This window comes from Geospiza fortis, unplaced genomic scaffold, assembly GCF_000277835.1.
Source record: "Geospiza fortis unplaced genomic scaffold, GeoFor_1.0 scaffold12, whole genome shotgun sequence".
In the NCBI taxonomy this organism is placed as follows: domain Eukaryota; kingdom Metazoa; phylum Chordata; class Aves; order Passeriformes; family Thraupidae; genus Geospiza; species Geospiza fortis.
Window position 1 is genome coordinate 335,505 of NW_005054323.1, and position 27,477 is coordinate 362,981.

General features: G+C 37.2%; 1 protein-coding gene across 1 annotated transcript in view; it reads right to left on the minus strand.

Moving 5' to 3' along the window:
• Positions 1-27,477, minus strand: part of NTRK2 (neurotrophic receptor tyrosine kinase 2) — a 179,091-nt gene that overhangs the window by 141,162 nt on the left and 10,452 nt on the right. The window contains exons 5-10 of the mRNA XM_014306955.2: positions 15,450-15,586; positions 12,389-12,521; positions 10,586-10,885; positions 5,699-5,731; positions 1,403-1,503; positions 25-124 (exon numbers count right to left, since the gene is read on the minus strand). Coding sequence (XP_014162430.1) covers positions 25-124; positions 1,403-1,503; positions 5,699-5,731; positions 10,586-10,885; positions 12,389-12,521; positions 15,450-15,586 — 804 coding nt within the window. The remainder of the gene's footprint in view (positions 1-24; positions 125-1,402; positions 1,504-5,698; positions 5,732-10,585; positions 10,886-12,388; positions 12,522-15,449; positions 15,587-27,477) is intronic.

Below are 27,477 nucleotides of genomic sequence, written 5' to 3' on the forward strand. Positions count from 1 at the left end.
AGGTGTAAAACCAACCCTGCTTACCTTTCATACCAAACTTAGAATGTCTTCCAAACTTCAGAATAATGAGGGTTATTACTAAGCCCGTGCACACCAGTGCTGCAATTCCCACCACAACGTACACCTAAAAAAAGAGAGGACACAAACAGACCTGTTTGTTTTGGTTTTGTGTCTTCAAAGACATCCAGCATACATTCATATTAATCCAGTTATGAAAAGAGATTAATTTCAACCGGGAAACATTTGCACTGAGACCAAGAGTACAGAAAACAGACACTTGTTGAGGTTTCTTCTATTCTGCAGAGAACACAGATTCAGACACTTACGAGAACTTTTTTAACATCCTACACATTCAAGGCAGGTGGAGGGGAGCGTACATCACCCTTTTCCCTTCCAGCAGAGTGGCGTGTTACAAGAAAACAAATAAGAGCAGCACAAAGGAAAAAAGAACTTATTGTGGGGACGTTTGAATACCCGTATAAATTACCTGGAGTGGCTGTGAAGGCTCCATCACTGGAAAAACCAAAACCAGAGAGGACACAACCATAAAGAACCATATTGGCCCTGCTTTATTAAGGGGAGCTTGGACCAGAGCTTGGGGAGCTTCCACAGGTCCCTATTTACCACCTTGGCCATTCAATGACTCTGCTATCAGATGAGACAAGACTGTCTTGGATCCTCCCAATCTTTAGCCCATTGTCCCAACCACAGTCTGCTCTCTGGCTCCTGAATGCACACTCTCCTCTGCTTGCTGTTACAGAGTCACTGATGGAGGGAGGCTGCAATGTCAATCAGGTTGGTAACCCGCTATCAGTTTCCAACATTTCAGTTCAGGACAGCATGAGAGGCAAAGCAGCAAATTAGGAAGCCTATCAGTACAGTCACTTGTACTAAAATCTATCACAAGCCATTTAATCAAAAACTTACAAGAAATCATGCCTTAAAACAACACATTTGAAAATTCAATGCAGCATATCATCTCTCTAACATGGAGGTGATGCCAGGATGTAAATTCAACCAGCAATCTCAAAAAAATCTTGGAGGTCTTTGTTTTGTAAATGAAGATTTGTTCTCCTTGACTAAAAATTAGATGCAAATTCTTAGGCTAAAAAAATGAAAGTTTCATTTTTCAGAAAAGCAGGGAACAAAACGGCAGTTTTACTTGAACTGAAAAGTGATTCATTCATAAAAAAAAAGGGGGGAAGGACAAGAGTGGGGAGCACTGATTTTATTTTTCATCCTTTTTTTTCCTGAGTTTTGATCACGACACAGTAATAGCTATAGTTTTCTTATAGGCCAGAGTCTTTTTATAGTGTCTGCAATTTTGTAAGTTGTATAGCCAAAAAGTCCACAAATATCACATATCACATATCAAAGATCAGGAAACAATGCATATACTTACAGTGATGCTATCTTCATTCTCTTTGTTGGAAACATCCGTTGAAGTGATTTGATTACTGTTATTTGTGGCATCTCCAAGATCGTTAGGTGTGGTTTCATACTCTTAAGAAAGGAAAAAGTGTTGCTTTTATAATTCATAACTTTGATGGGGAAATGTTTTTTCTATATTTTTTCTGCTCTGTAAGATGGTAAGGCCACTATCAGCTTTAGGAATTTAAGCTCTTTAGGCAGAGCTCATAATTGCTAAAGAAGCTGAAATGTTTTGGGAGGAATCACTGTGGCATGTAATTGAACAAATGTGCTGAGACTCACAAACATGGAAAAAAAAGCAATCTACATCATAATGTGTATCCCTACTGGAAACACTAGAGTTAAATGAGAACTTCATCCATAGAGCTATTTATATGTGCTTCTGACTTCCCATTAAAAATGAAAGACTGCCCTCTACACTGAACTTCACCAGCCTTGTATTCAGTCAAATATAGGACAGTCTTAGAAAATAGCTTGAGCATTTTTGTTTTGCTGGAAAGAACTTGGCACATGGGTTTCAAGCTATCTTACTAATATAAAATGTGAAATAGATGTTTTCATTCGTTTGATAAATAATTAAAAAAAATATTATATGCACAAAGGTTACAGTTTAACCAGGTTACAGTTTAACCAGTTGCTATCATACTGTTAATCCGTTAAAACTTAAAGTGCCTGAGATGGCATGAAGAAATTTGATTGATTTATCAAAATAATTGCACTGACATGGCTGCAGGGACAAAACCAGAACTATTCCATGCAAAGACTGATCATGGCTCAATTATTTATAAGAACTTCAAAATAAAACACAGATATTCAAAATAAAACACAGAGTCCATGATCTCCTGAAAAAATTATTCAAATGAGAGAAAAATAATAAAATGTTATATATACAAAGTTAAGATAAACATGCATTAAAATAAAATTTTAAAATGCATTTATTTAATTATTACATCTGGGAACACACATAACATTTTAATTGCATGACTGTAATGTATGCAGATGAAAGAAACAAAGGGCAATAACTGCACCTATTATAAAATACACCTCCAGCATCGTAATTTAAATTTGCAATTAAATAGGTGTTTCTTTACATGTTTTGATTAAAATCAGTGCCATAAGCCTGCAGATGAAATCTTAAATGTGAATTTGAAAAGCTCCTGCTATCTACAGTGGCACAAACATTTCTGAGCATAGAGCTCCGGATCAGCAAGAACAGGGAGGGCTTGCACCTAAGCACTATTCTCCTTTAGCTCCCAAGGCCAATTTGGAGAGCTCAGCTGGCAGTGTTAGTAAGAACTTGCACTGGGCTTTTGATCTTCAGGCATGCAAGGACACATTTGCTTTCTGCAAAGCACTTGCACGCTGCAGATTTTTTTTTGGTACAGGAAGCTGTCAGCTACCTCTGGCACCAGTGCTACAGTCAGCGCAGTCAGGATGTCTAAACAACTCAGTCTATTTTGGCTCTAAACTATGCCAAAGGACAGGACTCTTTCAAGACAAAATACATATTAAATACACAGAGCTTTCAAGAGAAAAAAAATTAATTCCCTGATCTTTTACCATTTGAATTCTCCCACTTTGCACTGCATCTCTGTGTGTGTAGCTTACCATGCAGCAAGGTTAGAGCACCAGCAACAGGAGAATGAACAGCATTCCTTGCTTATCCAGGTAGCACAATAGCTGCCTGAATGGCTCACCTGCACAAGCAGCCTGGACTTTCGGACAAGGGTCTGTGCTGACCATCTGTCACTGTGAGTACATCCTTTGCTAGAGAAGAGGAAGAGACTTCTAATTCATTATCTGCAGGCAAAGCCTGCTTTATAACAAGTACTTCAGTCTAAAAAATTTGGGCTTCCTTCACAATTAGCTTGGAAAATTTTCACAAAGATGGTTTTGGCCAACCATCTATTTATTACTGCTTTATAAGACTAACATATAAAACAAATATTTAAAGTCTTTGCTACTCTGACTTTGTAAAACAAACTTTGGAGAAGGAATTTTTTGCTCCCGATTTCACTTGTAAATAACAGCTGATGCTATTTGTAGTTCTGTTTATGCTCAAGCCTGCTACAAACTACTGGAAATCACACCCTAATGAGAACCACCGGTCTGGTCTGTGAATCCTCTGGGTGCCTTCTATATTAAAATGGGTAAGATCTAAGGTAGGCTACATTGGTATACTGCTGGTATGCTGACACTGCTTGCTGTCTAACTGTGAATCATTTGCATTTGAGGTATTGCCAGATCTTCAAAGCCTCTTGAAATGGGTGAATCCGGCAAGGAAAACACACGTGACAGCTATCCAGCACAAGCCAGACAATTGGAGTTGAACAAATTCCTGTTCATTTCACTATGAAATTCTGACATAGACACTGAGCACTCCTACAGACAGGATAACGCCTTTTGACTCATGCTAGATAAGGCTCATATTGCTCTAGGGCCTGGTTCTCTGGTGCTCTGTACCTCATGCAGCCACCAGTGACTAATAACACAGCTGCGGTGATTTGCAGCTGATGCTGGCCAGTATTTTACAGCCATCTCACAAACAAGGTGAATGGCAGCTGAGATAGACACAACAGCACAGTCAGATCAGCACCAGGGGCTCACTCTGCACAGTCATTCTGGGGTTTGGCAGATATGGGGCAAGTTGTCTCCCTCACGGTCACAACCACATTAGAATAAGCATCATGGCATGAAAATAAGAACTCAGAGCCAAAGGAGCTGGCTTTGCACTCAGTGTCCTGCTCAGACCCATGTGAGTTGGTTTGCTTCTCTCAGTTAATTTCCAGATGCTGTCAGGACAGCACTCTTGCTTCATCTTTTCCAAGAGCTGCTGCAGAGGTGAGCTAGAGGCACAAGTGACTGCTCCACGCTTGCAGCAAGCAGTGCCCCTTGCAGGCAGGACTCTCCTCAGCAAACTCAATGTCATGCAGCCTGATGTCATCTCATCAAATCCTCTGATTTCTGTTGTGTGCTCAAAATGCTTAACAAAAACATTTGGAAATTGCCTCACACACAAGGACAGCAGTTTCAAACAGCAGAAAGAACACCCAGAAATAAAGTGGAAGGCCATCTTCACCAGGACTAGGTCTTGCAGGCTGTGATCTGCTAGCAAAACTCAAAGAACACACACCTCAGCAGAAACACAGCCAAGTCAGTCAAAGCACAGGACTCATATGGCTAAAGCCATACACAGGCATCAGGGCCTTGATAAAAAGCTCAGAATCAAAATCTTCATGCATACAGCTTGTATAATACAACACATGAAGAAACTGTGCAAACCGTCACCACTTTCCCATCCCCAACCCTCCCTTCTCCTTCTCCTCAGAAAAAAAAGATTTTGGAAAGAGAGGGAGGGGAAGCTATCCTTTGGAGTTTCTAAGCATTTGAAGTCAAATTGATGCTTCAATTGCACATTTGCTAAAGTTTAATGACGTGGAATGGAATCAAAGCAATAACATTTAGATCAGCTTTAGGTAACCTGAGTCATGGGCTATTTCATCCAAATAAAAAGTACTCCAAACAGGATCCAGCTTCAAGCTGTTTGTGTAAGATGAACTTTTCTACTCACCAGAAGTATACCAGAAATATTTTTGAAAACCAGACAGTTGCTTTTCATTCTGCAGCTTCTATTTCAGTGCACACTGGCTTTCACTTGGTACATTTTGCCTAACTAAAAAACTAATGTGAACACTGTGTCATCAAAATCTCCTGGCACACACTCAGCTACCACTGAATTGATGGTCTGCTTATGCAAGAGAGATTAAGGGAAGGTACAAATGAGCGGACAGAGCAAAATAAATTGCCTACAGGAAAACTAACTTGTGCCAACTTCATTTCTAAGTGGGATTTAGGGGTATACTTTTGGAGGCAAAACAAGTATGGAATCATCCCTGAAAAAATAAATTAAGTTGTATAAAGAGAAATCACAAACTCTCTTTCCTCCAAGAAATGCCTCCAAAAGGTTCACAAAATCTCATGTCTGTGAACTACATCACACAGCTGTCAGCCTACAGGATCAACTGCACCCATTTGTAGCACTGGATTTATGCTTCTCCTAATGTGAATCAAAAGCAGCATAGTAAGTAAAACGTCATATTGTCATCACATATGCTAAATATAAGGCTGGAGAACCAAAACCACAAAGTACCTTTTAGAGCTTTATCATTCTATGTGACATTTCATTTTAATGAGCCTAACATTTGAACTTTTAATGTTTCAGTTCCTTCATTTCTATTATTAAAATAAAAGAAAATCAAATATATACCATAAACGTCTGGATCCAAAATTGGGCCATTACCTGTACATGGAAAAGAGAAAAAAAAAAAAAAAAAAAAAAAAAAAGAAAGACAAGCTTTGTAAATAAATTGCAAATTCTGGAAGAATAAAACTTTCTTTATGAGTAGTTTTAAAAGTTGACTTTATTTGCCATAGATATCATAAGTATCTACATAAATGCAAATCAACATCAATAACTGCAGTCTATTAATTACATTTACAATCATCTTAGAGTTTTTCCAAAGGTTAATATTTTGCTTTATGTCATGTGTGCACACAGCACTAATTCTGGCAGGGGCAAGTGTTATTTCGCAACTGGGCAAAATACTACTTCTACTTTCCCCTATCAATACATATATATATATATATATATATATATATATGTATATATGGAATGAGTGCAACAATAACTATTCCTGCTAAAAAATCAAAGGTAAAACTTTCCCTGAATTCAAGTGGAAGCAGATTTCAGAGTTTTAACAATCACTGATTTGTACCTGATTTAAAAAATTATGCTACTGCATCATTGTGTTAGCAAACCATTTTAAGCTGTGAGCTGGCAAGATAAAGGCTACTAGAAATTGCCTAAGCAGCACCATTCACTCTGTAAAAGGATGCTTCCAAGAAGCTAGATGCGCAGCTGATACACAGACAGAACTCTTACTGAAAGAGTCAGATGTCTTAGAAACCAGACTTTACACTAGCAAATGGATACCTGTCTAGTCTACCTTCTCTAAATTTTACTGGTTCCTCTTTGCAGTTTTTTCTAATTACCTACTGCATGTGTGTAAGGTTTAGCACATAAGTCAGTAAAATGCACAGAACAGCCACAGAAATTAGTGAACTGTTATTAAAGTTTTGCAAGACACCCGTGTTGTGTTTGAACATACCCATTCATTCTGATCTATAATGTACCTCTAGAATAGTTTATGTAGTAGGCTTAAAGTTATCTCTTCCATATTTTTTCTCTCTACTTTTGCAGGCTTGGAAATAAAATTAACAAATAATTAAAATCTCTAAGGTTTAATGCAACTTCAATAAACACAATTCTGTTTATACTACTATACAGTAAATCCATAGCAGTAGCATCACACAGGCATATTGCCACAGTGAAGTAAATGCAGAACACCGTTGTTAACACCACAAGAATCTGCTGAAAATACCAGTTGCAACCTATTTGTAGAATGGAATGAGAAAATTAGGCTCATTTTTAAATGCACTTGAAGATATCCCAGTATCTAGGGATATATGTCAATAGATCCCATGAGAACTGTCATGTCAATTGGCAGAAATAAATAACCAGTGAAGAAAGCCTGACTATCTATCCTTAAGTAATCTGACAAGAGATTTTTGTCCACAAAAGTTCATGGATTCAGTTTTCCAAGTGTAGAACATCCAGCAGCAGAAAAACAGTATTTCTAACTCACCTTCTGTAATCTGAAGTGGAACAAAAACCCCAAGCAACCAAAAAACTCCTAGTCCTTTGTTTATGAGTTAAATGTCATCATTTTTGTTTCTATTCACTGGAATTGGGATAAACTAAGAAGGTTAGTATAACCCTTAACTCCTCCCAGACATATAAAATATGAAGTAATCAATTTCATTCAAATATCTTTTATCTAATTAACACTTCAAATAAAGCTACAAAAATCAAGGTGGTGGACAAACCCAAAATTTCTGTTTAGTATTACTTTTTCTATTTAGCACACAGAAACATACCAACTTAATCATCAGTTGAAGTTATTTTAACATTAAACTTCTCCACAGCCCTTTTGCACATTTGCACACAACTATTTTCAAGGCCAAGTACAGAATGAAACCTTTGTTTTGGCATCCATTAGAAGAGGTTGTTGAGTAAATGAGCTATCAAAAGCCTTTGTCCTATTCACTCATCTTTACAAACTACATCAACTACACTTGGATTGTTTGCTTCTTTCTTTATAAATCTGGCATTTCCAAAATAAAGCAGCAGCAAGAGATTCAATCCAAAAACATACTTCTGCAAAAAACATTTTATGCTGCACAAGCAATATGCTACTTCTAAGGCGTATTTAGCATATTCTTTTGCTTTGACCAGATATATGTGACTTGGACTTATTCAGCTGAATTTTAATGTAGAGAGTTAGTAGATGAATAAACTTAAATAAAAATATCTATTATTGGTAAAAATGTCTCCCACATTCACTAGCCATTTTGGATCATGTTCTATGAGAACAGCCTCCAGAATAAACCATGACCATTTTGCGCTTACTGTTCACAGCAGTAAGTCTCAAATAATCAAGTCACTCTCAGCAAGAATTGGAAACCAAGAACTTTTGCAGACTAAATATAGTTAAAAACCCAGCTAGTAAAACATGAAATTAATTCTTCCACATCTTCACATTTAAAACAAATTCTTAATTTGCAACATTAATTTAGGTATCATTAGCACAACCAAAATCCCTCTCTGGTACGTGGTTTCCTCTCTTTCATTCCTGCAACCTCAGACCAATGAAAATAGTCCTTCAAGAAGCATGCTGAAAGTTAGGATCATCTTAGCACAAATTGCATCATCATCATGTTTGATCCAACTCTGAAAGTGGACTATTACACTATTGATGTAGAACATGCTTCAGACATACACATTTACTTTGGGTAGGCAAGTGGATTATAGGTGAAGGAATTTTTAAATTTTCTTTTTTTTTTTATCTTCAGAGAATTTGCTTAAGTGATGCAATAACCAGAGAATCAGTTTAAAGCTCAGTGAGTATACCCCATGAAACATCAGGACTTATATTTAATTCAGCCATGAAGACATGAAAATGAACATAATGTCAGGGTGTGGGCCTCAATCTTTATGCTTCTGTGTACAATATGTGGGCCAAAAGAAGAAACTGCACAGTAATGACAGCACTGAAAAAGCCTTTAAAGGATTTGAAAAAGCCTGACAGTGCTTTAAATAGAAATAGTATAGAACAAAAATTGTAATATGATGCATTTGCTTTTATGCAGGCTTCGGTGGAGGAGACAACAATGTTGTGATGTTTTCTGAAGCTCAGTTCCATGATTCTTGCAGGAGAAAACTAAAAACAGCATTGAGGAGGCTAAGTAGCTAAGCCATTTCCCCTGTTGTTAATTTTTAAGACTGGTTTGGTGCCATCCACTATGCATGAACTAATTTCTGATGCAGTTATATCCTGTCTATACATAGTCCCATTTCCTCTATACTCTTTTTGTGAAGCTTACTCCACCACAGATCTTGGGAAATTCTTGAATAATACAGCACAGTTTATATTGGTAGACTTACATTCTATATGAATACAAAAGGGATGGAACAAATAAATCATGTTTTCTTTCTAAATTAGAGGGTAGCTACAGTTCTATTTACTGTGGACAGAAGCATAAAGAAAAAACAGGATAGGAAAGGGATTTGGATCAAAGACCAAAAAAAATTATAAAATCACCTGATGTATTACAGGAAGCTGATGCACTGTTAGAAAATGGGTTCATATTAAATAATCAGGGTGTAAGAGAACTTCCACTGTACACAGAACATCCATGAGGTGAACTGTTTTTTTGAATAATGAAAATGCAGTATTAGGGGACACCAGTAGCTGAAACCATGTCATGTTTCTGTAATGAGTCACTTTAAGAAAGAACTTCAGAGAAAACAGAGGAGAGGAGCAGTGAGCACAATGGGAGTAAATAAAGCCCGGTTTTATCAGCTCTTCGTCTTCTCCTAAGGATGGGAAAGCAAAAGATATACCATCTCTCTCCCCATTTCAGCAAACTAAGCTGAAAGGGTAAAAATGAAATATTGACCATATTTTTGTGGTCTGTGGTCTGAGATGTAGGAAGAGAATTTAAATATTCACCATTTTTTCTTTTCCATCAGATAACATTACAGAGCACTGCTGTTTTATAAAAGAATAAAGGCAACTATTTATATCACACGGTCAAAAAGCCAAAGATACATACACTCTCATATTTGAGGTATGACTGTGCAATTATCTGCACAAGATGACACCTCTATTTCTACTCCAAATGTGCAAGGTCCACTCAGAGTTTTCTTCCACATGTTCCAATACGCTTGCACGTACGGTGACTGTTCTTACAGCCACTTCATGTATGGCTTTGAAGATGTGGGAAAAGATCAAACCACAGTGAACATCAATCACTCACAGTAGTCCCTGCAATTCAGTGAGCTAGTCCACCTTGAGCCTGCCCACATAGTATTTAGAAATGGCGAGGGGGAATCCTTAGAGCAACAGAAGCTGCAATCACCTTGAATGCTGATACTACTAGCAATCTAGGTGCCTGGCTGCCACCTGGACAAAGGGCAACTGGACACCAAAAATGGCTGTTAAGATCTGAGACCTTATCCATCCTCCTTCTGGGTTACTTGTTTTTTCTCCAGTTCCCTCTGCTCCCAAAACAACATATTAACATGAACTCACATATCTGCACTATCAATTTGCCAGCAAGGCACTAGATGCCACACAAGCATCCTCCACATCCTTGAACACACTACCTAGTTCCATTCATACGCAGTACAGCAAGTTAGAGGGGCTGAATTGGAACTCAGTGTTTTTCAGGATAAGAACTGAGACTTGGGAAAACTTCAGAAACAGCAACTTTCCATTAGCCTTGACTGGCAGGGAGGATGGTTACTTAAAGAGAAGATTTACAGACCACTGGCATGACTCCCTTCAGAAGCAATAAACAAGAGGAAAATGCTCAAGAAAAGTATTATTTTACAAGTAATATTGAAGACATTCATTCAGAGAAAAAAAAGTTCTATAAAAACCTTTCTCCAAAATAATTAAACTGGCCAAAAGAACTATTTCACCACTTTCATCAATTTGCAATTGCTAGCATAAAAAAAATATACACTCACCATCTCCAGGCACTGACATGAAATGAGCATCAACCCGTTTTTCATCCTCTCCATAATCGTTCTTTGCCAGTAAGGTATAAGCACCATTATTCAGGTGTGTAGGATTGTCCAGCTGAAGGCAGCCATGGTATTCACTTTGATTGATAACATGTATTTTAGTACAGATGTATTCAGACTCATTCAGTACAGCTCCTTCATAGAACCACTGCAATGTGGGCTTAGGGTTCCCTTTCACAGTGAATGGAATACACCAGTGGTGGTCTGGAGTTGGAGACTCAATAAATGTGATATTTGGTGCAACTATATTGGAAAAAAGAGTGAAGAACATCAGAATATTCTGAATGTGTCCTTCCTCCCTTCCCTCCCTCCCTTCCTCCCTCCCAAGTTCTCCTGGAAGTACTTTTCATTCATCAGTACAAAATTATGTTACTAGATGGAATGGAACCTATTGGAAGGATACTCACACAGGAACATACCTGCTCTGTCTAGAGTATTATGCTGAACTGAACTGAAGCCATTCTTTAAAAAGAAATAAAACAAACTAATTTCAAAGACTGAAAATGCATTAAATCACTTAAAATGTGTAAGGTGTGGGAACTTCAGTTACTGGACCACTTAGAAGGAGGAGAAAGATATTTTAGTTTTACTTTGCTTAAAACACAGTGCACAAGAGTGCTGAAGCAAGACAGCAGTATTAAGCAGTATTGAAAATTTTTAAAATTGGCCAAAAGCAAGTACTACTGGAAAGTACACTCAGCTAAGAATCCAGATTTACAGATTATTTTCTTAACAGAATCAAAGACAAAACAGATTACTTAATTCTCTAGATTATTCTGTCAGGGAAAAAAATTCTTTACTATACATATTCCTGGCTCAAATCTGCTAAATGCCTCAAGTTTTAGAGACCTCTACTGTTTCCCTCAAGAGATTATTCCAACACCTTGCCCATTATTTTCCTTTATATTTATTCTTAACTAAATCAAATTTCTTCTAGTAATACTCCCATTTATCACCCATAACAGTGCCAAGCTCAGAATCTCATTTACACTCTTTAAACATTTCTAGTTTATGTTCATTCCCATAGTTATTAGATATCCAATTTCAACCCACAAACCTACATCTATAGTGGTTTTTTCCTAGTTTACTCCATCATAAGCACATGCTGAGCAAAATTTGAGATCTCCAAAATGTTCCATTCCCATCTTCAATTAAACAGAAGGTTGCAACTTGTGAAAACATGCTGTATAGCTCATGTCAAATGAATTCATCCTGGAGCTCAGATTTAAGAAACCAGTGCTTCTCTGCACTTATATACCCCTTTTCCCTTCCTTGGCCCTGAGAAATAAGTGTACTATTCAAAGCTTCGACAAATAAATGTACATCTGGCCATACAAACATTGAACAAAATAGTTGTTGTTTTAGGTAGTAAGAACACAAACATGTGTAGTCTTGTATAATTCTACCAGCCTTTGCAATTGCTAAGACAGTGTGCATGTACACACACACCATTACAAACCTTCCCACACTGACAGTGCCATTCAGTAGTCAGCATTTTAGACCTTTACTTACAGACTCTTTTAACTGGAAGACAAAGCAGTCAGAAATACACTTTTTGCAGAATACAGAGCTGAAAAAGATAAATGCAACAATGGCTGACTGGACTGCTCCTACATTAACTGCAGTAGACAGCTCACACACATTAAGTGTTTTCATTTCAACAGCCTGAAGGTCCAAAAAATACCCAGAACAGTTCCTGCCAAGGCAGTTTAGCCTCCAGGTCTATATGGAGGCCCACATACGTACAGAATACCGTAAGCTCAGCGGAGGCTTGGTCCTCTCCCACAATGTTCTCTGCTACACAGGAAATCTCCAGTCCACTGTCCATTGATGAGACATTCTTGATGGTGAGAGAGGCAGGGTTCTTATTTGTGTCACTCTGAAAATGATCAGAAAAACATGTATGCGTCAACCACAGCATTAAGAACAAAGGAGAGGGAGGGAATTCCTGGCCACAGCTGAGTGGCATTTTTCGTTTTCCCTTCCTTTTAGCTCTATCTCTCCATAATTAAGCAAACTCTTATTTTAGTGTCTTATCCAAACAGACCTAAAACACATACAGAACCAATTCTAACAGTCAGTGGCAGCATATTCAAACTGCCCTGCCACTTCCCAGTCTGTGCCCTTTTTTTACCACTTTATCCCCTCTACACAAATGTTTTTCCCCTCTAATCATATACCCTTGCTCATCCCTCTCTCCTACTTCATGACTGGTCTGTTTCTGCATGTTCTCTATAATGTTTTCTTCCTGCCTATATTCTATCCAATCCTTGCTTTACTCATCCTTTTCTCTCTTTCCTTTAAATTTATGCTTGGCATCTCTTCCACTACTGCCTTCTGAGCCCTATTGTATCTTGACACGTTTTCTATCTTCTTCTTAACCAAATTTCTCTTGAAAGCTTCCTTCTCTCAAGAAACTTTCCATAAGAAACTGCATATCTTCTACTACCTAAACTATTGCCTAAGTGCTGTTTTATGTGTTTAAGAACAAGCTAATTAAGGTAAGAATGATGATTCTTAAAAATCTTGATTCTTATGATCCTTAGAAACCTGAGTGTCTATCTACAATCTTAAATAACATACTGACTTTGCAGCTGTGTCACACTGGCTAAAGAAATATGACTGAGTTATCCCCTCACACAAAAAGTACTAGTAAAGCTAGTTGTTTGTCTGATGTTAATAAATCAGGCCCTTCATATAATCACCAAATAATTATTATTTCCATACTTGAATGTTTCATAAAGAGCTAAGCTACTCTGTTAAACTGGAAAGGAACCAAAACACCCTTCAAAAAAAAAAAACCAATTATGATAATTTTTTAAACTACTTTTGAGGTACTTTTTGTAATGTACGCTGTCAGTGCTACAGACAACACAAACAAGTGACCCACTATAATTGTAAAACCACAGCAACTTTAGGTGGCAGTCAACAGGAATATGTGGGAATGCTCCTGCATTCAGTCCTGCGCAAACAGAATTTTGAAGCTTGAGATGACAGCCTAACTCCGCACAAGTTCAACGTCCCTTCAGACTCAGTGTGACAGTAAGGGAGGCAGGTGGAAAAGCAAATACCCCTTCACATATTTTCCTACTTTGCAATTCTCAGAGCTGAGCAGTGCTCAAAGCTGGATTGAAAGCAGAGAGGCTGAAACACAGGTTCAGGGCTGAAACGTACAGAAAGAAAAATCTAAACATCAGTCAAACTATCCATCAACACAGAAACTCAGAACACAAAAGTTAGTTTCGCAGAACTAAAACCTAGTTTTAACTCTTAAAAGAGCTAACATCCCTCTTTTAAAAGAGTTGAGAGGAAACAGTTAAAAGAAGCATACAAGATGAAGAACATGAAGGCAGAAACTGAGATATAGGAGTTAAAGAAAAGAAACAAAAAGCAACACTTACAGAAAAGGATAGTTGAGAATCACAAATAAGGTCTAAAAGGCTCATGCTCTTCTGCTACTGAAAAGACTGCTGTGCTCCATGGCTAAGTTTGTAGCCAGCCTATATTATAAGCCCCTCTACAATAGCATGATCAAGTTATGCCAGAATACTCATGGAAAACTTGAAGCAAACTGACCGTGGCATTTCAAAGATAGGAGGGTTAACAAAATTAGATGATCTCACTTTTTGAACAGAGTCCCACATTTGTTTTGGCTCCTAAAATTAAAACTTTTAAAAATTTTTGAAAAAGAGTGGAACTTGGCAGAGGTTCCCCACAGTGTTTTAATTTCTTGTTCTCGATGACAACTGATGCCTTGATGCCTTTGGGGAGTTTTACAGATCAGAAAAAAATTTTAAAATACAACTAGAGCTTTGCAGAGCTCTTACTTATGAAAGCTGGAATGAAAGACAGACTACTTAAATTCTGTACAAGCCTGATATAATGAACTTTGGAAAGAAAATATTAAAACTATGAAACTCAAGAGGTCCTGTCTCCTCCTCACTGCAAGAAGAGTTTTGAAAGTACACTTCCCACACCTTATAAAGACCAAGAAGCTTAACACATCATGTACACCACCATGATTATAGGAAAGCAAATACCATAAAATTGTAATAAACATAAGTTTTTCGTATTGTGAAATAATAGCAATTTATGAGGTCAGCAGCTGCTTATATGCTCCTCCTTTTTCAATATTTCCATCAGAAAGGACTTAAGCAGCACACAGTCTACAAAAACAAAAATAAAAATATAAAGAGCCCAGTAAATAAAATTTCCCCACCTAGATGGTTTCAATGAGGAAAGATATTCATATATAATTAAAAAAAAAAAAAACAAAACAAAACCAACCTGACAGTATTTTAAGTAAAATCTTCAATTTCAAGGCTTTCTGATGCTGCTAAATGTGTTGAAGAAAAATTAAACAAGCCACAAAATATTTACAACCAAATTCCAACATATCAAATTATGAAATTAAAATATAATATAATTACAGATCCAAAGCTTTTTTCACAATCAGTATAGATTGGGTTTAGTCTCTGTAGGTAGGTATCAATCATAATAAAAAAAATGCTTCCATTTCAGTATTCCAATTCACATTACTTCCAAAAATTACATTACTCTCATTTACAAGTGAACATCCAAAAAACCAGAGAGCAAATGAGAATCTTGAGAAACAAATGTCTGCCATTCCTCAAAAGCACTGCCACAGCCACTTTTGATTGAAAGTAACTAGAAAATAAATGTAATCCCAACATTAACTTTCTATTTCAACTTTTAATAGAAAGTTAACTAGAGCTGGACATGAAACTTCATTCCATCCTTCAGCAGGTGTCAGCTGAATTGTCACGTGTTTGAATATAAACCTTACCTCATGGTTGGAAACAAGATTAGTTACCACCCAGGACACATTTGGGGGTGGCCCGCCAGTAGTATCACAGTACAGCGTGATGCTCTTTCCTTCCACCACGGTGATGTTGTAATTGCTTAAGTTTGCTGAGGGCAAGTCTGTGATAGAAACAACAACACAAAAACCCAACATGTATTTGTATTTGACAGAATAGACACCATGCAAATCTAAGCAAGCAATACATCAAATATTCATTGTAGTCAGTACTATTTAGTCAGACAGTACAAACAGCATCTTTGAAAATAGAAAACTATAATCTTTTGCTGCTCTGTATTTTCTGCACCTCCTCTGCTTCACATCCTAAGAAAACATTATTGCATGTGGAAATACATTAACTAGTTAATTATACAAGAATATATGTCAGGTGCACAAACAGAAATTATCTTAACTTCAAAATGAAAAAAACCCTCTTCCTTTACTCTTTAAAACTGGAAATTGTATCTGTTTCTTTATAACCTCTACAAAGAAACCTCTGGGTTTCACTGATATTGTGGTATTTCCACTGTTCTTCACAACACTAACAGGAAAATCCAATTAGCTCCCAGTATCCCACAAGAGACTGAAGCCCCCCTCTGATATAGAGACATAGCTCAGAATGAGCAGGGCAAAACCTAGAACTCAAGCTCAAAGGGAGGAAAACAGAGAACTTAATAGATTGAACTAGAGAAGGGAAAAGACAGAAGAGAGGGTTAACAATTGCACAGAGCTTTACTCAAGGCACATCAGCTGATTTTTCTATTGTCCTCGGGAAAGCAGAAAAGCAGTGAGATACACTCTTCAGGAAACAAGACCAGGTTTTATAAGAATTAGGACTCCCCCTCCATCTTACAGAGTTATAAATCACTCTGTGCCTTGTTCTAAGGCATCCAAAGCAATGGGAACTTCCCAGAGTGTAAATTTTTGCTGAATGTTTACAAGAACATAAAGAAATACACAATTGCCCTCTCCAAAATAATACTAGCAATATCAGTAGATTTCAGGCACCGAGGGATTCACATTTTGTATTTATTTATGTAAAAAATAATTATGCATCATTCTAGAAATAACATCCTTCTTAAAAGATACTGGGTCATCATTTGAAGCTGCTACACTGTGCAAAGAGCCTTGGTCTCCTTTATGAGGCATTTCACACCAACTGTTCCAGGCAAATTTTACTTGCAATTTATCATCTCAAATAATCAAGCTTATCTGCTGTGCAGGACATTTATGCATTATTTTGCAATTACTTTTCTTTTTCTGAAACAGCAGCTCTCTTTGTTTGTGTTTTTTAGTTGAGAGTACAGCAGAGTCAGCATGGACTTGGTGGTATAGAAGTTTAGCAGAGAACGTTTTCTTTATGTAAAAGGTCCAAAACAAATAAATAACCATCGAATCACTGTGAACATATGCATATGATTGCTGGAGGTTCAACAGAAGCTAGATGTATTGGAAACCTCCCTTAAATTAGTTCAATAAAATATAACTAAGTGGAAGCAATACAGAAAAGAAGATGAATAATTTTCCAGACAATGCTTTCCTGCCTAATAAGATTTGAAAATCAGCACAAGTATACGATAACTGCTCAGGCAATTCTCACAGTGTTTTAAGCAGTGTGGTAATATGATTCCCATTATAGGCATCATGGATTTCTTCTATTATGTTCACTTTATAAATCATGTGTTGAAGTTTATTGAGACAGAGCTGGGGAGTTTGTATGCCTTGATGCAGTAATCTGTTAGCGAAAGTGGCCATCTGCTCTAGCCTGCTGTGAATTCAGATCTCACCAGTGTCTGTCAACTAGCTGAGCAGGAAATAAAACTAATCTTAGGGAACATTTGGATATTAATTATGCTAGTTAGAGAACAAGGGGAGAAGTAATGAGATAATTTGCTTTATAAAGTTACACTTCCACAACACCTCTAAATACTATTCCAATTACTCTTGCCAGACCTGAACATGCAAGGAGAATAAAGATCCCCACTCTTCTTAACCCCACCACTTGGGAGGAGGTCTAGATGATAGATTAGCATATCATTGTGCAAACTGGCACAGCCCCTACTAACACATCACTTCATGTGAAACCTCTCATGCAAGCAAAAATAAAAATAACTTTTGTCCCTTAGAGCTCTCCTTTAAATAGCTGTTAAGTTTTGAGACAAGTTCTTCCTGCAATGTGTTTATTCATAGGATAAGCAACTGAAGTTTAATTCCTCTGGTACTGGCTCTGGTTCCCACCAAGAACTAGATCTAGTTATTTTTATTTGCAGAAGTCTGCACATGTCATGTTGGTGTTACATCTCTAATGGAAACAACGACATCATGCTGCATCCTGATAGAAGGCTATAAAATAATAGTGCTTATTATTATGTATGTTCATAAAATTCTAAAAACCAATTGCAAGGCCCCTGCATCTAAAAAGGTACAAACGGAATGGAATGGAATGGAATGGAATGGAATGGAATGGAATGGAATGGAATGGAATGGAATGGAATGGAATGGAATGGAATGGAATGGAATAGAATTAGAGTTAGAACAGATTAGAAATCACATTATTCTGTGTGTTTTCTTTTACTCTTCTTCCCAGTCATAAGATGGGTGGACAACACAAGAATTGTCTCAGGATTCATTTTTTCTGGTTGGATATATTGAGACAGTGTGCTTTAACTGCAGGCTAATTTTGCTTTGCTTTCCAGTGGCACCCAGACTGCTCCACAGTAGAATCCACACTAGTTGAGATATGGCTCTATTTGGGAAAAGCAAGACAGTCACATAAGGCCTCATCTAGACATGCAATACATTGCCTTTACCAGCAAAGCAATGACACTAAACAGCAAAATCTATACTGAAAAATAACTGCATGCTAAAAGAACACGATGGACCTTAACATACACAAATGCTCAGTTTGTATGCCCAGTGTAGTGTGAGAACATTTATATTGGCCAGTAACACTTTAACTCCTACAGAACTACAGAGATAGCCAACCACACTGCCTTTATTCCTGAGTTAATTTGGTTAAACACAGTGGTTTAGATAGTTATCACTTTTGTTGACAGGGGTGTACATTTTAAAGGACTTTGTAAACAGCAGTTGATACAAACTTAGCAGATAGCACACTCAAATATTTTTGTATACCACCAGCATAGTAAGATTAGACTGTAGCATAAGGGCCTCTACAAGGTGGACATGACATCATCCTTCCACAAGTTTCATCTTGGTATCTGTCAGACAGATTAATCCATGCCTCAAAACTCGAACCACAGTCTCTGTTCCAAACTTTGATAGAATTAATTATTATAACTCTGGATATCAGCAATAACCCTTCTAATACCTGATTGATTTTTGCTATATATTTGAAGTTTGCTAAATTCTTGGCCTTAACCTTCTGCAACAATATGTTGTATACAGGTTGCATACAAGAGCCTCTTCCTTTTATGAGTTCTGGAATTTCTCACAGACATTCAAATTTATTGAGTACTTTCCTGTTCTGGTGGAACAGGGTAAAGAGAGTTTCTGAATGATCATTTTAAGACCACTTTCTTTTATTTTGTTTTTCAAGTCCTCTTTCTTTTTAATAATCTATTCAAATCCTTTCAATCTCTACAAAAATGGGAGGACAGAACCTGCTACTGAGAACTTTAAACTGTAATGTAGAGAGTAACACAGTTTGAGAGATGAAATCATACACTAAAATCCATGTGTTTCCATTATGCACTAGCACATAATAGCTATGTGCTTTCACCACATACAGAATGTATTTTCTCATATTCAGCATGATTACACTTTATTCTCAGGAATAGGCAGCTCTGGATTAGAATAAGCAGTCACTTCCCTCACCCCAGCACAATTAGACAGAACTAGAGACAAGCATTTATGTCAGCTGAGTCTCTCCAAATACCATCTGATGCTTTAGGAGAAACAAACACTCCTTAAAGTAGGGTTTGGGGAGGGGAGGCATTTACCTTCACAGACCATCATTAGTGCAAAAGGATGGCCTAAAGCCATCAGACAGTGAAGCTGTCAAGCATCACTAGGGAATGACTCACATCTTCCCTGTGCACAGCAGGGACTTCAGCAACCACAAAACCAACAATTTGGATGCCATTTTCAAAGGTTACTACTACATTTGGCTACAGAACTGTCAATGGAAATTAAGAAAATGAATGTGCCTGTATTCCTACAGGGCTTTCCAAGTCTTCATGCTGCTACTTATTACTTTCTACAGAAAACTTAGACTGGTCTTCCTAGAGCCAGACTGCCACTATACGTCAAAGGAAGGATATGATCTAATAGAGAAATAAAAACTCTACTCTGTAACTCAACTCTTAGCACCAAGAACCTTAGCCAGTATGCTAAAGGAACATTTAAAAGAAGGTGGTCTTAAGCCAGAAGAAGCAAATCCAAAGATATTGTGTCACTATCTGCAGTAAAAAAAATTTTTACAGAATTAATACCAGACTCACTTTTTCTGCTTCAACTTTCACCTGCTCAGTTCTAGGATTTTTTTCAGTTGCTAAAAAAGCTTTAAAATTATCTCAGTATGGTCAATTAGCCTCATTAACACCTAAGAAATTACATGATGAAAAAATTAGTACCTGAGAGAATACTGTAAATTCAATATTGCTATTGAATCACTAAATGGTTTTCAATGCAGCCCATGTGATCTCCTGTTTGCTTGGCATGTTTTTGAAGGTCAATTTGTTGTGTAACAAGAACAAGAAGATACCATGAAAAAATGACAATTTTTTCTGCATCTGATTTTAACCAGGTAATTTTAATCCTCACCTGAAATCCTTAACCCATCTTTTTAGTAAATATATCAGACACAGAATGATTAAAATAATACTGACGCAGCAACCATCTATCAAACTGAACCATTCAAGCCAGCCTACCAGAACCACTAATTTATAAAACATCCACTGCAATTCTTAGGGCACAGTGATTAAAATCAGTCTACTTTCCTCACATAAGATTCCAATAAAGTCTAGGGTTCTTGTTTCTCCTGGTTTGGTTTTTTCACTCTAGGAACAAAGCATACAAATAATTACCTCACTACAGTACAGCCTGGTAACAACCACTACTTGTCTGGAGCCTGAAAACAGGATGGTTGATGATGCAATCATCCACAGTGTCACATGGATCTGCAAATTTCAAAGGTCTTACTTGCTCAAAACTGGCTATTATGGAAAGCAGGATATGATGATACCATGTACTTTGTATCGTTCTATTGAAATTGTGCCTTGTTTGAAAAGGCAGTAATGTTTACTAATTCCAGAGGTCTTTTCCTATGTGCTTTCAAGGGTTTAAAAAAACAAAACAAAACAAAACAAAAAACCAGTGAGAAACATTCTAGTAATTCTAGCTATAAAGATAAGAGCTGTTGGATATGTGATTCACCTCTTGGGTTTCACTTAACAAAAGCCTGCAACCAACAAGCCCTAAGCCAGATTTTCAGCCTAGCTGCATCTTCAAAGATTAAAAAACGATACCCCAAAAATTTACATTCAAAGCATGAATGAAAGAACCACAAGAAATTGTTGTGGTTCCTGTTTTGGAATTGTTCCATTTCCTGTTTTATCACAACAACAGAATCAAAATCCTCAGTACACAGAAAATTGCAGAAATTTCAGAGAAGTTGTAACAAGATGACAAGCACAAATATATTCAATGAAGATGAAAAAAATATGTTAGGCAAATAATATACAGAATTAGCAGAAATAAAGAACATTTAAAATGAAATTTAATCTTTCATTTATCTTCCAGATCCCAAAGATCTCCATCTCCATTTTTTTTCTGGAGCTCTAAGATCCCTTTCCTCTCCAGTCTTCATTTTATGATATTAACCACCATGCATCCCTATTACTTCACTAAGATTTTGCCATAATGAACAACAAAACTTAAAATTTCCAATAGGTTAAAATGGAAAGTAAAGGTGTTAATCTTAGAGGTATGAGAAGAAAAGATGAAAATGAATCTGGGATTATGACCCATTTCCCCAGATTTCCATACTCTGCCCACAGTGTGTGAACGTAAATTTAAAAAACCTGGATCAAAATGTCTTCAATCTTCAAGAGAATACACAGACATTGAATAAAGCACTGAATCACCACTGAATAGACATATGCTTGCCATGTGGCACAGTAAATATTGATGGGTGCTTTCCACAGTGACCAAATGTACCAATGGTACTTTGCATAGGCTGGCCAGAACGTATTTCTGTCAGGAGACAGAATGAATGATATGGCAGCTCACTAACCCTCACAAATATTTTAAAATACTAAATGAAATCTCCCTCCTCTCATGGCATGCCTGATTGTCACTCTCAATCAGGAACATTTACGGAAAACAATTAAACAAGTACAGTCTCTACCAGAAGATGATGAGTCTAATTTAAAGTATTGCTTTCCCAGATCAAATGCACTCTCACTTTGCCTTTAAACACTCCATCACTCCATACATAACTAAAGCTTTCACTAGAAGCAAACTTCTTTACATAGAGCCAGCACATGCCACAGCAAAGACCACAAGACTCGCTAATTCCTCATCACGACCACAGGAGCAAGCACTGTCTCCACAGAACTGTGACACCATCACCATCCAGGGCAACCAAAAACCAGCAAGAGATGTGCACCCACACAAATTCATTTGGACACCAAGTTCTCATCTGCAGTCAACGTCTACAGAAGCTCTGAAGGTTGCTGCTGATATTTCAAATCAGATGAAGGGCTTACATATCCAAGGTTTTCATCAGCTCTTTAACTTCTTCCCAGGACCTTACTTTTAAGACCCTTAGATGTACTTTGGATTCTAATAGGAAGGTGCTGAATAAAATAGGATCTTGCCTCATCCCCAGTAATAATATAAGCACTTTGTCTGCAAGAATTTTGAGATGAAGTGTTTTTACAGAAGCTATCAACCTTTATCAACAATTCTCTTGCTAGTAGTATCATGAAGGTATCCAACCTTCATGAATGGCTAAGGAAATTAAATTTTCTGAATGGTTATGGAAATTAAATTACACCTGGCAAAATTGTACTAATGTGGCATTTAAGCTACAGTTGAGCCACAATAGCTTTCAAAGGAAAACCAAAGACAGGCAGTGCCATTGGGCTGAATATGTCAGCCACAAGCTTAACAGATGAACTGAGAGTTAAACAGACTTTGAAGTGTAAGTTAATGAGGCTCAAACCAGCTTAAGCAAACCTCTAACAAATGGCATCTAATTCACCAAGTGTATGTAATGCAGTTTCAGTATTGTTATCTGCAGAATTTCATGTGTGTCCAGAAAATACTCAAAATAATGCTGACCTGCCTAATGGTGCAACATGATAACCATGTGATCCTGAAACAGGAACATTTTCAGAGAACATAAAAAAAGTAAAATGATGGGTTTCACTTTTGGTACCAAGTATACCATATGCCAAGTATATTACTGAAGTGATGCCTTGAAAAAAGGATTCCCCTTTTAAAGAAAACAGTACGTTCTTTAGATTTCAGGGTAGAGTTATCTAGTCATCAGTCTTCACCTAGACAGAGCAAAGTAAGAATATCACCACAAAAGAGTCAAAGAGCTGCTCTCCTTAGCAGGTCAATACTCCACCCTTACACAGATGTGTCAAGTCAGGCACAGAGAGTACCTCTGTAAATCTGCACAATGTCATGAGTTCAGAGATACTTCTTTCCCTTGGATAACGCTTTACTTCCTTCTATTTCTAATCTATTTTGTATTACAAATCTCCTTTGTTGACACTAAAGCAGAATTTGAATCAGTATTATCAAACAAAAGTTGGCTTTTTTTAATATGAGATATTCACATATGCCACATGTGGCTCAACTATCGTCATTCACAATCCCTGATTTACATAGATTGTAATGTATAAACATCTGTATGAAAGTTGATGTTTGATTCACAAATAGGTAAATGTTGCATATTCAGAAGAAAGTTATATACGTATCTTTGAATATGGGATTCCTGTTGCCTTTCAAGTTCCATAAACTTTTGGTTATTTCCACTTACAAGCTAGAAAATTCTTCTAATTAAGTTTGGAAAATTTTAACTCAACTTGAGAGCAACAGTGAAACTCCATTACTGTCAAAATCTCACAAAAAATGAAGTTTTTCACAAAAGCCACAATCACCAGTATGAATTAAAACTCTTACAGAGAAAATAAGAAGAGTTTGCCTCTACATATCATGCACCACATCTATTTCTTGTGCCAAAATAAACAACACAGGCATGAATATTCTGAAACATAAACACTGGGAACATTTAAGTATTTTTTGAAACTCAATTCTGCCTGTAATATTTTCCTTCTAATATGCTTATCCATGAAATCTAGCTGATAGTGGAAAAGAATGTCAACACCCACTGGATTATGCCTTTGCTTGTGGTTTTAGACTGCATTGTACTGCAATTGCTTAACATCTAATGCTTATTTTATTGGCTCAGTAATAGTACAAATCTTTTCTGTAAATTCGAAGAAACAAATGTGTCAATCCTTCAGTTTGCCTTTATTCCTTCTTAGGATTTATAACCACCTGCCTCCAGTCTCATTTTGCCACGTACTTATTTACCTCTAGCACAAAAACCAAAATCACCAGAAACAGGCTTAAATTAAGCTAGACACAGTTCCAGTCCATTTTCAGTCATCCAAGCAATTGCCTGTTAAAATCATGGGTTTCCCCAACAAGTAAGAAATGAGTAAGCAGTTATTTTAGCTTGAAATCCTACATTACAACAACTTCCAAATTTTTTTCAGTCATACATACACAAGTATCCTAAAATGCACTAAGAGCAACACCACGGTAGTTTGTGTGCAGGAGAAAAGACAGGCAAAGAATGTAAACATTCATTAAATCACATAGGTCTTAGACAAGACAACAGTTCCACTGACAAGCTGCAGATGTAAACAGCCAGCCATTCTGAATATTCCTTAGTGATATGTAAAGCAAATTAGCACAGAGAACTAATCTGCAACATTGTTTAGTAGATTGCAGCTAGCATATGTGACCAGTGATAAGAAAGAATGCACCTAAAGAAACAATATATGATAAAAAAAGCATCCAAGGCTGGCACAGTAAGCAAAACTGAAAGACAGATTCAGCATGATATCTCCACATACAAAACTAAATTGGCCAGATAAGGCAAAATGCCATTAACCAGACTGAGATGCAAAGCAATACAAATTTTGTACAGGACTGCAGAGACAGCTGTAGAAGCAACGCCTTTCCCCAAAACACCAGAAGATAAAAAGACTTCTTTCAGTATCACTGAAATCAATGGTAATGGCTCAATAACTGTCTGCCAGAGGGGCAAGCGACACCTCAACAATCAGTCCCAAGGATGTGGTCCTGCCTCTCTGGCATTCAGCAAGCTCCAGGTGATCTGCAGACTGACAGTCTTTTAAGTAACCTTACCCAAGGCACAGAACATGTCCCACTTCCAAGGACTTAAGACACTGGTGGTAATAAACAACAGAGCTTAGAAGCATTAATAAGAATAAAGTGTTTACTCATTTAGTTCTCTTCATTGATTTACTAGTGCTATTTACCAGATGGAAACAAAAGGAGATGTCCCAGGTGGTGGTGCTGTCCATGCTGTACAGATAACTGGCAAATGCTCTGAAAATGGCAAAACTGAACATGACCATCTCTATACACAAAAGGCTCTGCTACTGTGGTAGATGCAACTTGAAAATCTTTGACACAGTAATTACACATGATCCTAAAACCGAGAAGAATTTGACAATTTTCATCATATCTACATACATTTCAAATGCAGTTGGAAAAATAATTATTGATTGACACTTTTAATATTGCAGTTGGAAAGGATCTTCTAGATAGTGAGCATACCTGAGTTTAAACCTCAAGAAATTAAATCACAAAGTTGATGACATCTAAATGGCAGTCAATCTTTAATGAGCAGGTTATTGAACACTCCCACCGTACAAACAGTTAGCAAAGGACCACAGAAATTTCCTAATTTTCTCATCAATTACCTACAAACCAAAGTCCTATGATCAATAAACCACATTGGCCTCTACCTACTTCCCAGCAAAAGATTTATTTACAGCACACAGCAGAAAGACAACCTATTATCAAAACATTTATCACATACTGTATAGGCCTCCTACTATAAGACTATGAAGTAACACCTTAGTAACACCAAGACTGCACTTTTGCTTAATTTACAAATTAAAAAAAAAAATAAGGAAAAAACAAATTCCCCAAGAAGATGAGATGGAACCATTTCATTAGCAAAGAAAATTAGAAAAGCAGAGAAAATGTTTCACTAAAAAAATGCAGAGGCCTTCATGCCCAAATATTTCTCTTCACATCAAAGGGAGGTAAAAAACATCCCAGAGCTCACAGGAAAAAAAAATTCAATATGTCAAAAATTTAATTTCTCTTCTGTTTCAGTTCTACATATTAGCCTTCCAAAAGGTTCTGGAAATGAAATATACCAGCTTCATCCATGGTTTTGTTTTGAAACTAAGTCTTGTCCTTTAAAATACAGAAAAATACCTGTGAAGATATTGAAACCAAGAGCCACGAAGTCAATTTTTCAGATATCTTCCAGAACACAATAAGGGAGTCATTGCTCTTCACCAGGCATTCTCTACTCTATGTCTAGGAAAAGGATCTGCTGTCATCTTTATTAAAAATCTATGTCCTACATTGGTTAATTTTGAAAAGATAAATTAAGAGGAAACAGATGCTAAAACAAAAGAAAAAAAGGGAGAGGAAAAGTGGTGTAAAATTTTGTGATATTTGGACCCTGTAAACTAACATAAATTATTTGTAGGTATGTTGCTGGCATCCACTCAGATCTTCAATACAATACATGCTTTCCATATGCAAATTACATATACTGCAAATTCCAGTCTAAATGTTGTATATACTCACCTTCCCTCCTCCTTTTCCTCTTCTAATTGGAAGTACCACCTTCCCTTGTCATGACAAGTATTTTAGTCAAGATATGCCCACAAGACGCATGCATGTGTACACATATATGCACCTAAACAGCATCCAGGGCCCAGGGACAAGCCTCTTTCGGCTGCAGATGGTTAAGAAATCAGGGGAAAGAACTAATCTCTCACAGGTTTAATTTTGGGTATTTAACACTAAAAGTTTTCAAAGGAAAACCCTAGCAACCTGGTAGCTTCTAGACGCACCAGCTAAGAATGTTACAAAATGTGCTGGAATTTCTCTCTTGCAATAATTGATCTCAGTCCAACAGCTGACCTCTCTACACCCAGCACATTAATCTACCTTCTAGTCCATCCAGCTGGAGCAGAAGGTTGGGTCCATTTAGCTCAGCTAGGTATTATATCTCTCATTTCAGGTAAATCAGATCCTGGAGCACACAAGACCAACTCTGCAGCTCCCAAGACTTCTGGAACATGTGGGGGGTTTTTGATTGCATGAGACACTAACACCATTTCTGCCACCATACCTGGCCCCAGAAAGAAGCTGGGCACAAGATCAACAATGATATGAGGCCACAAAATACATTATTGACAGTAAATGCTGCACTTGCTGAGCCTACAGTAATCCCCACCGTGGCTGCTCTTTGCTGGCAGATGCTATCAGAGGATGTCACACCCTCCACACAGGCAGTGGAGAAAATGATGCTCAATGGACAATGACAGAAGGAGAAAAAGTGTAATTTCTCCTACAGGTCACATTCACTTATGGCTTTTCCTATCCAAATCAGCCCTCCATTAAGATCTTCTTGCCCTCTTTCCTTCCTGCCTGCCTGCTGCTGGAGACCCCAGTTTCCCACTCTGCTTCTAGAGCCCAGCAGATGTGACATCATGTTAGAAACACCCCATTTCTGCCCCTCATACACAGAGGAGGAGGAATCTCCAGCTAGTGAGTGAAACCTTTCCCCAGCTGTCCCAGGACCATACACAGGCAGTAAAACTGTATATGAAAAAGGGAAGGAGATTGCCTTATTGTTATATAATTTTTCAAATTCTTGTAGACCCATGTATCTGAAAACAATATGTTG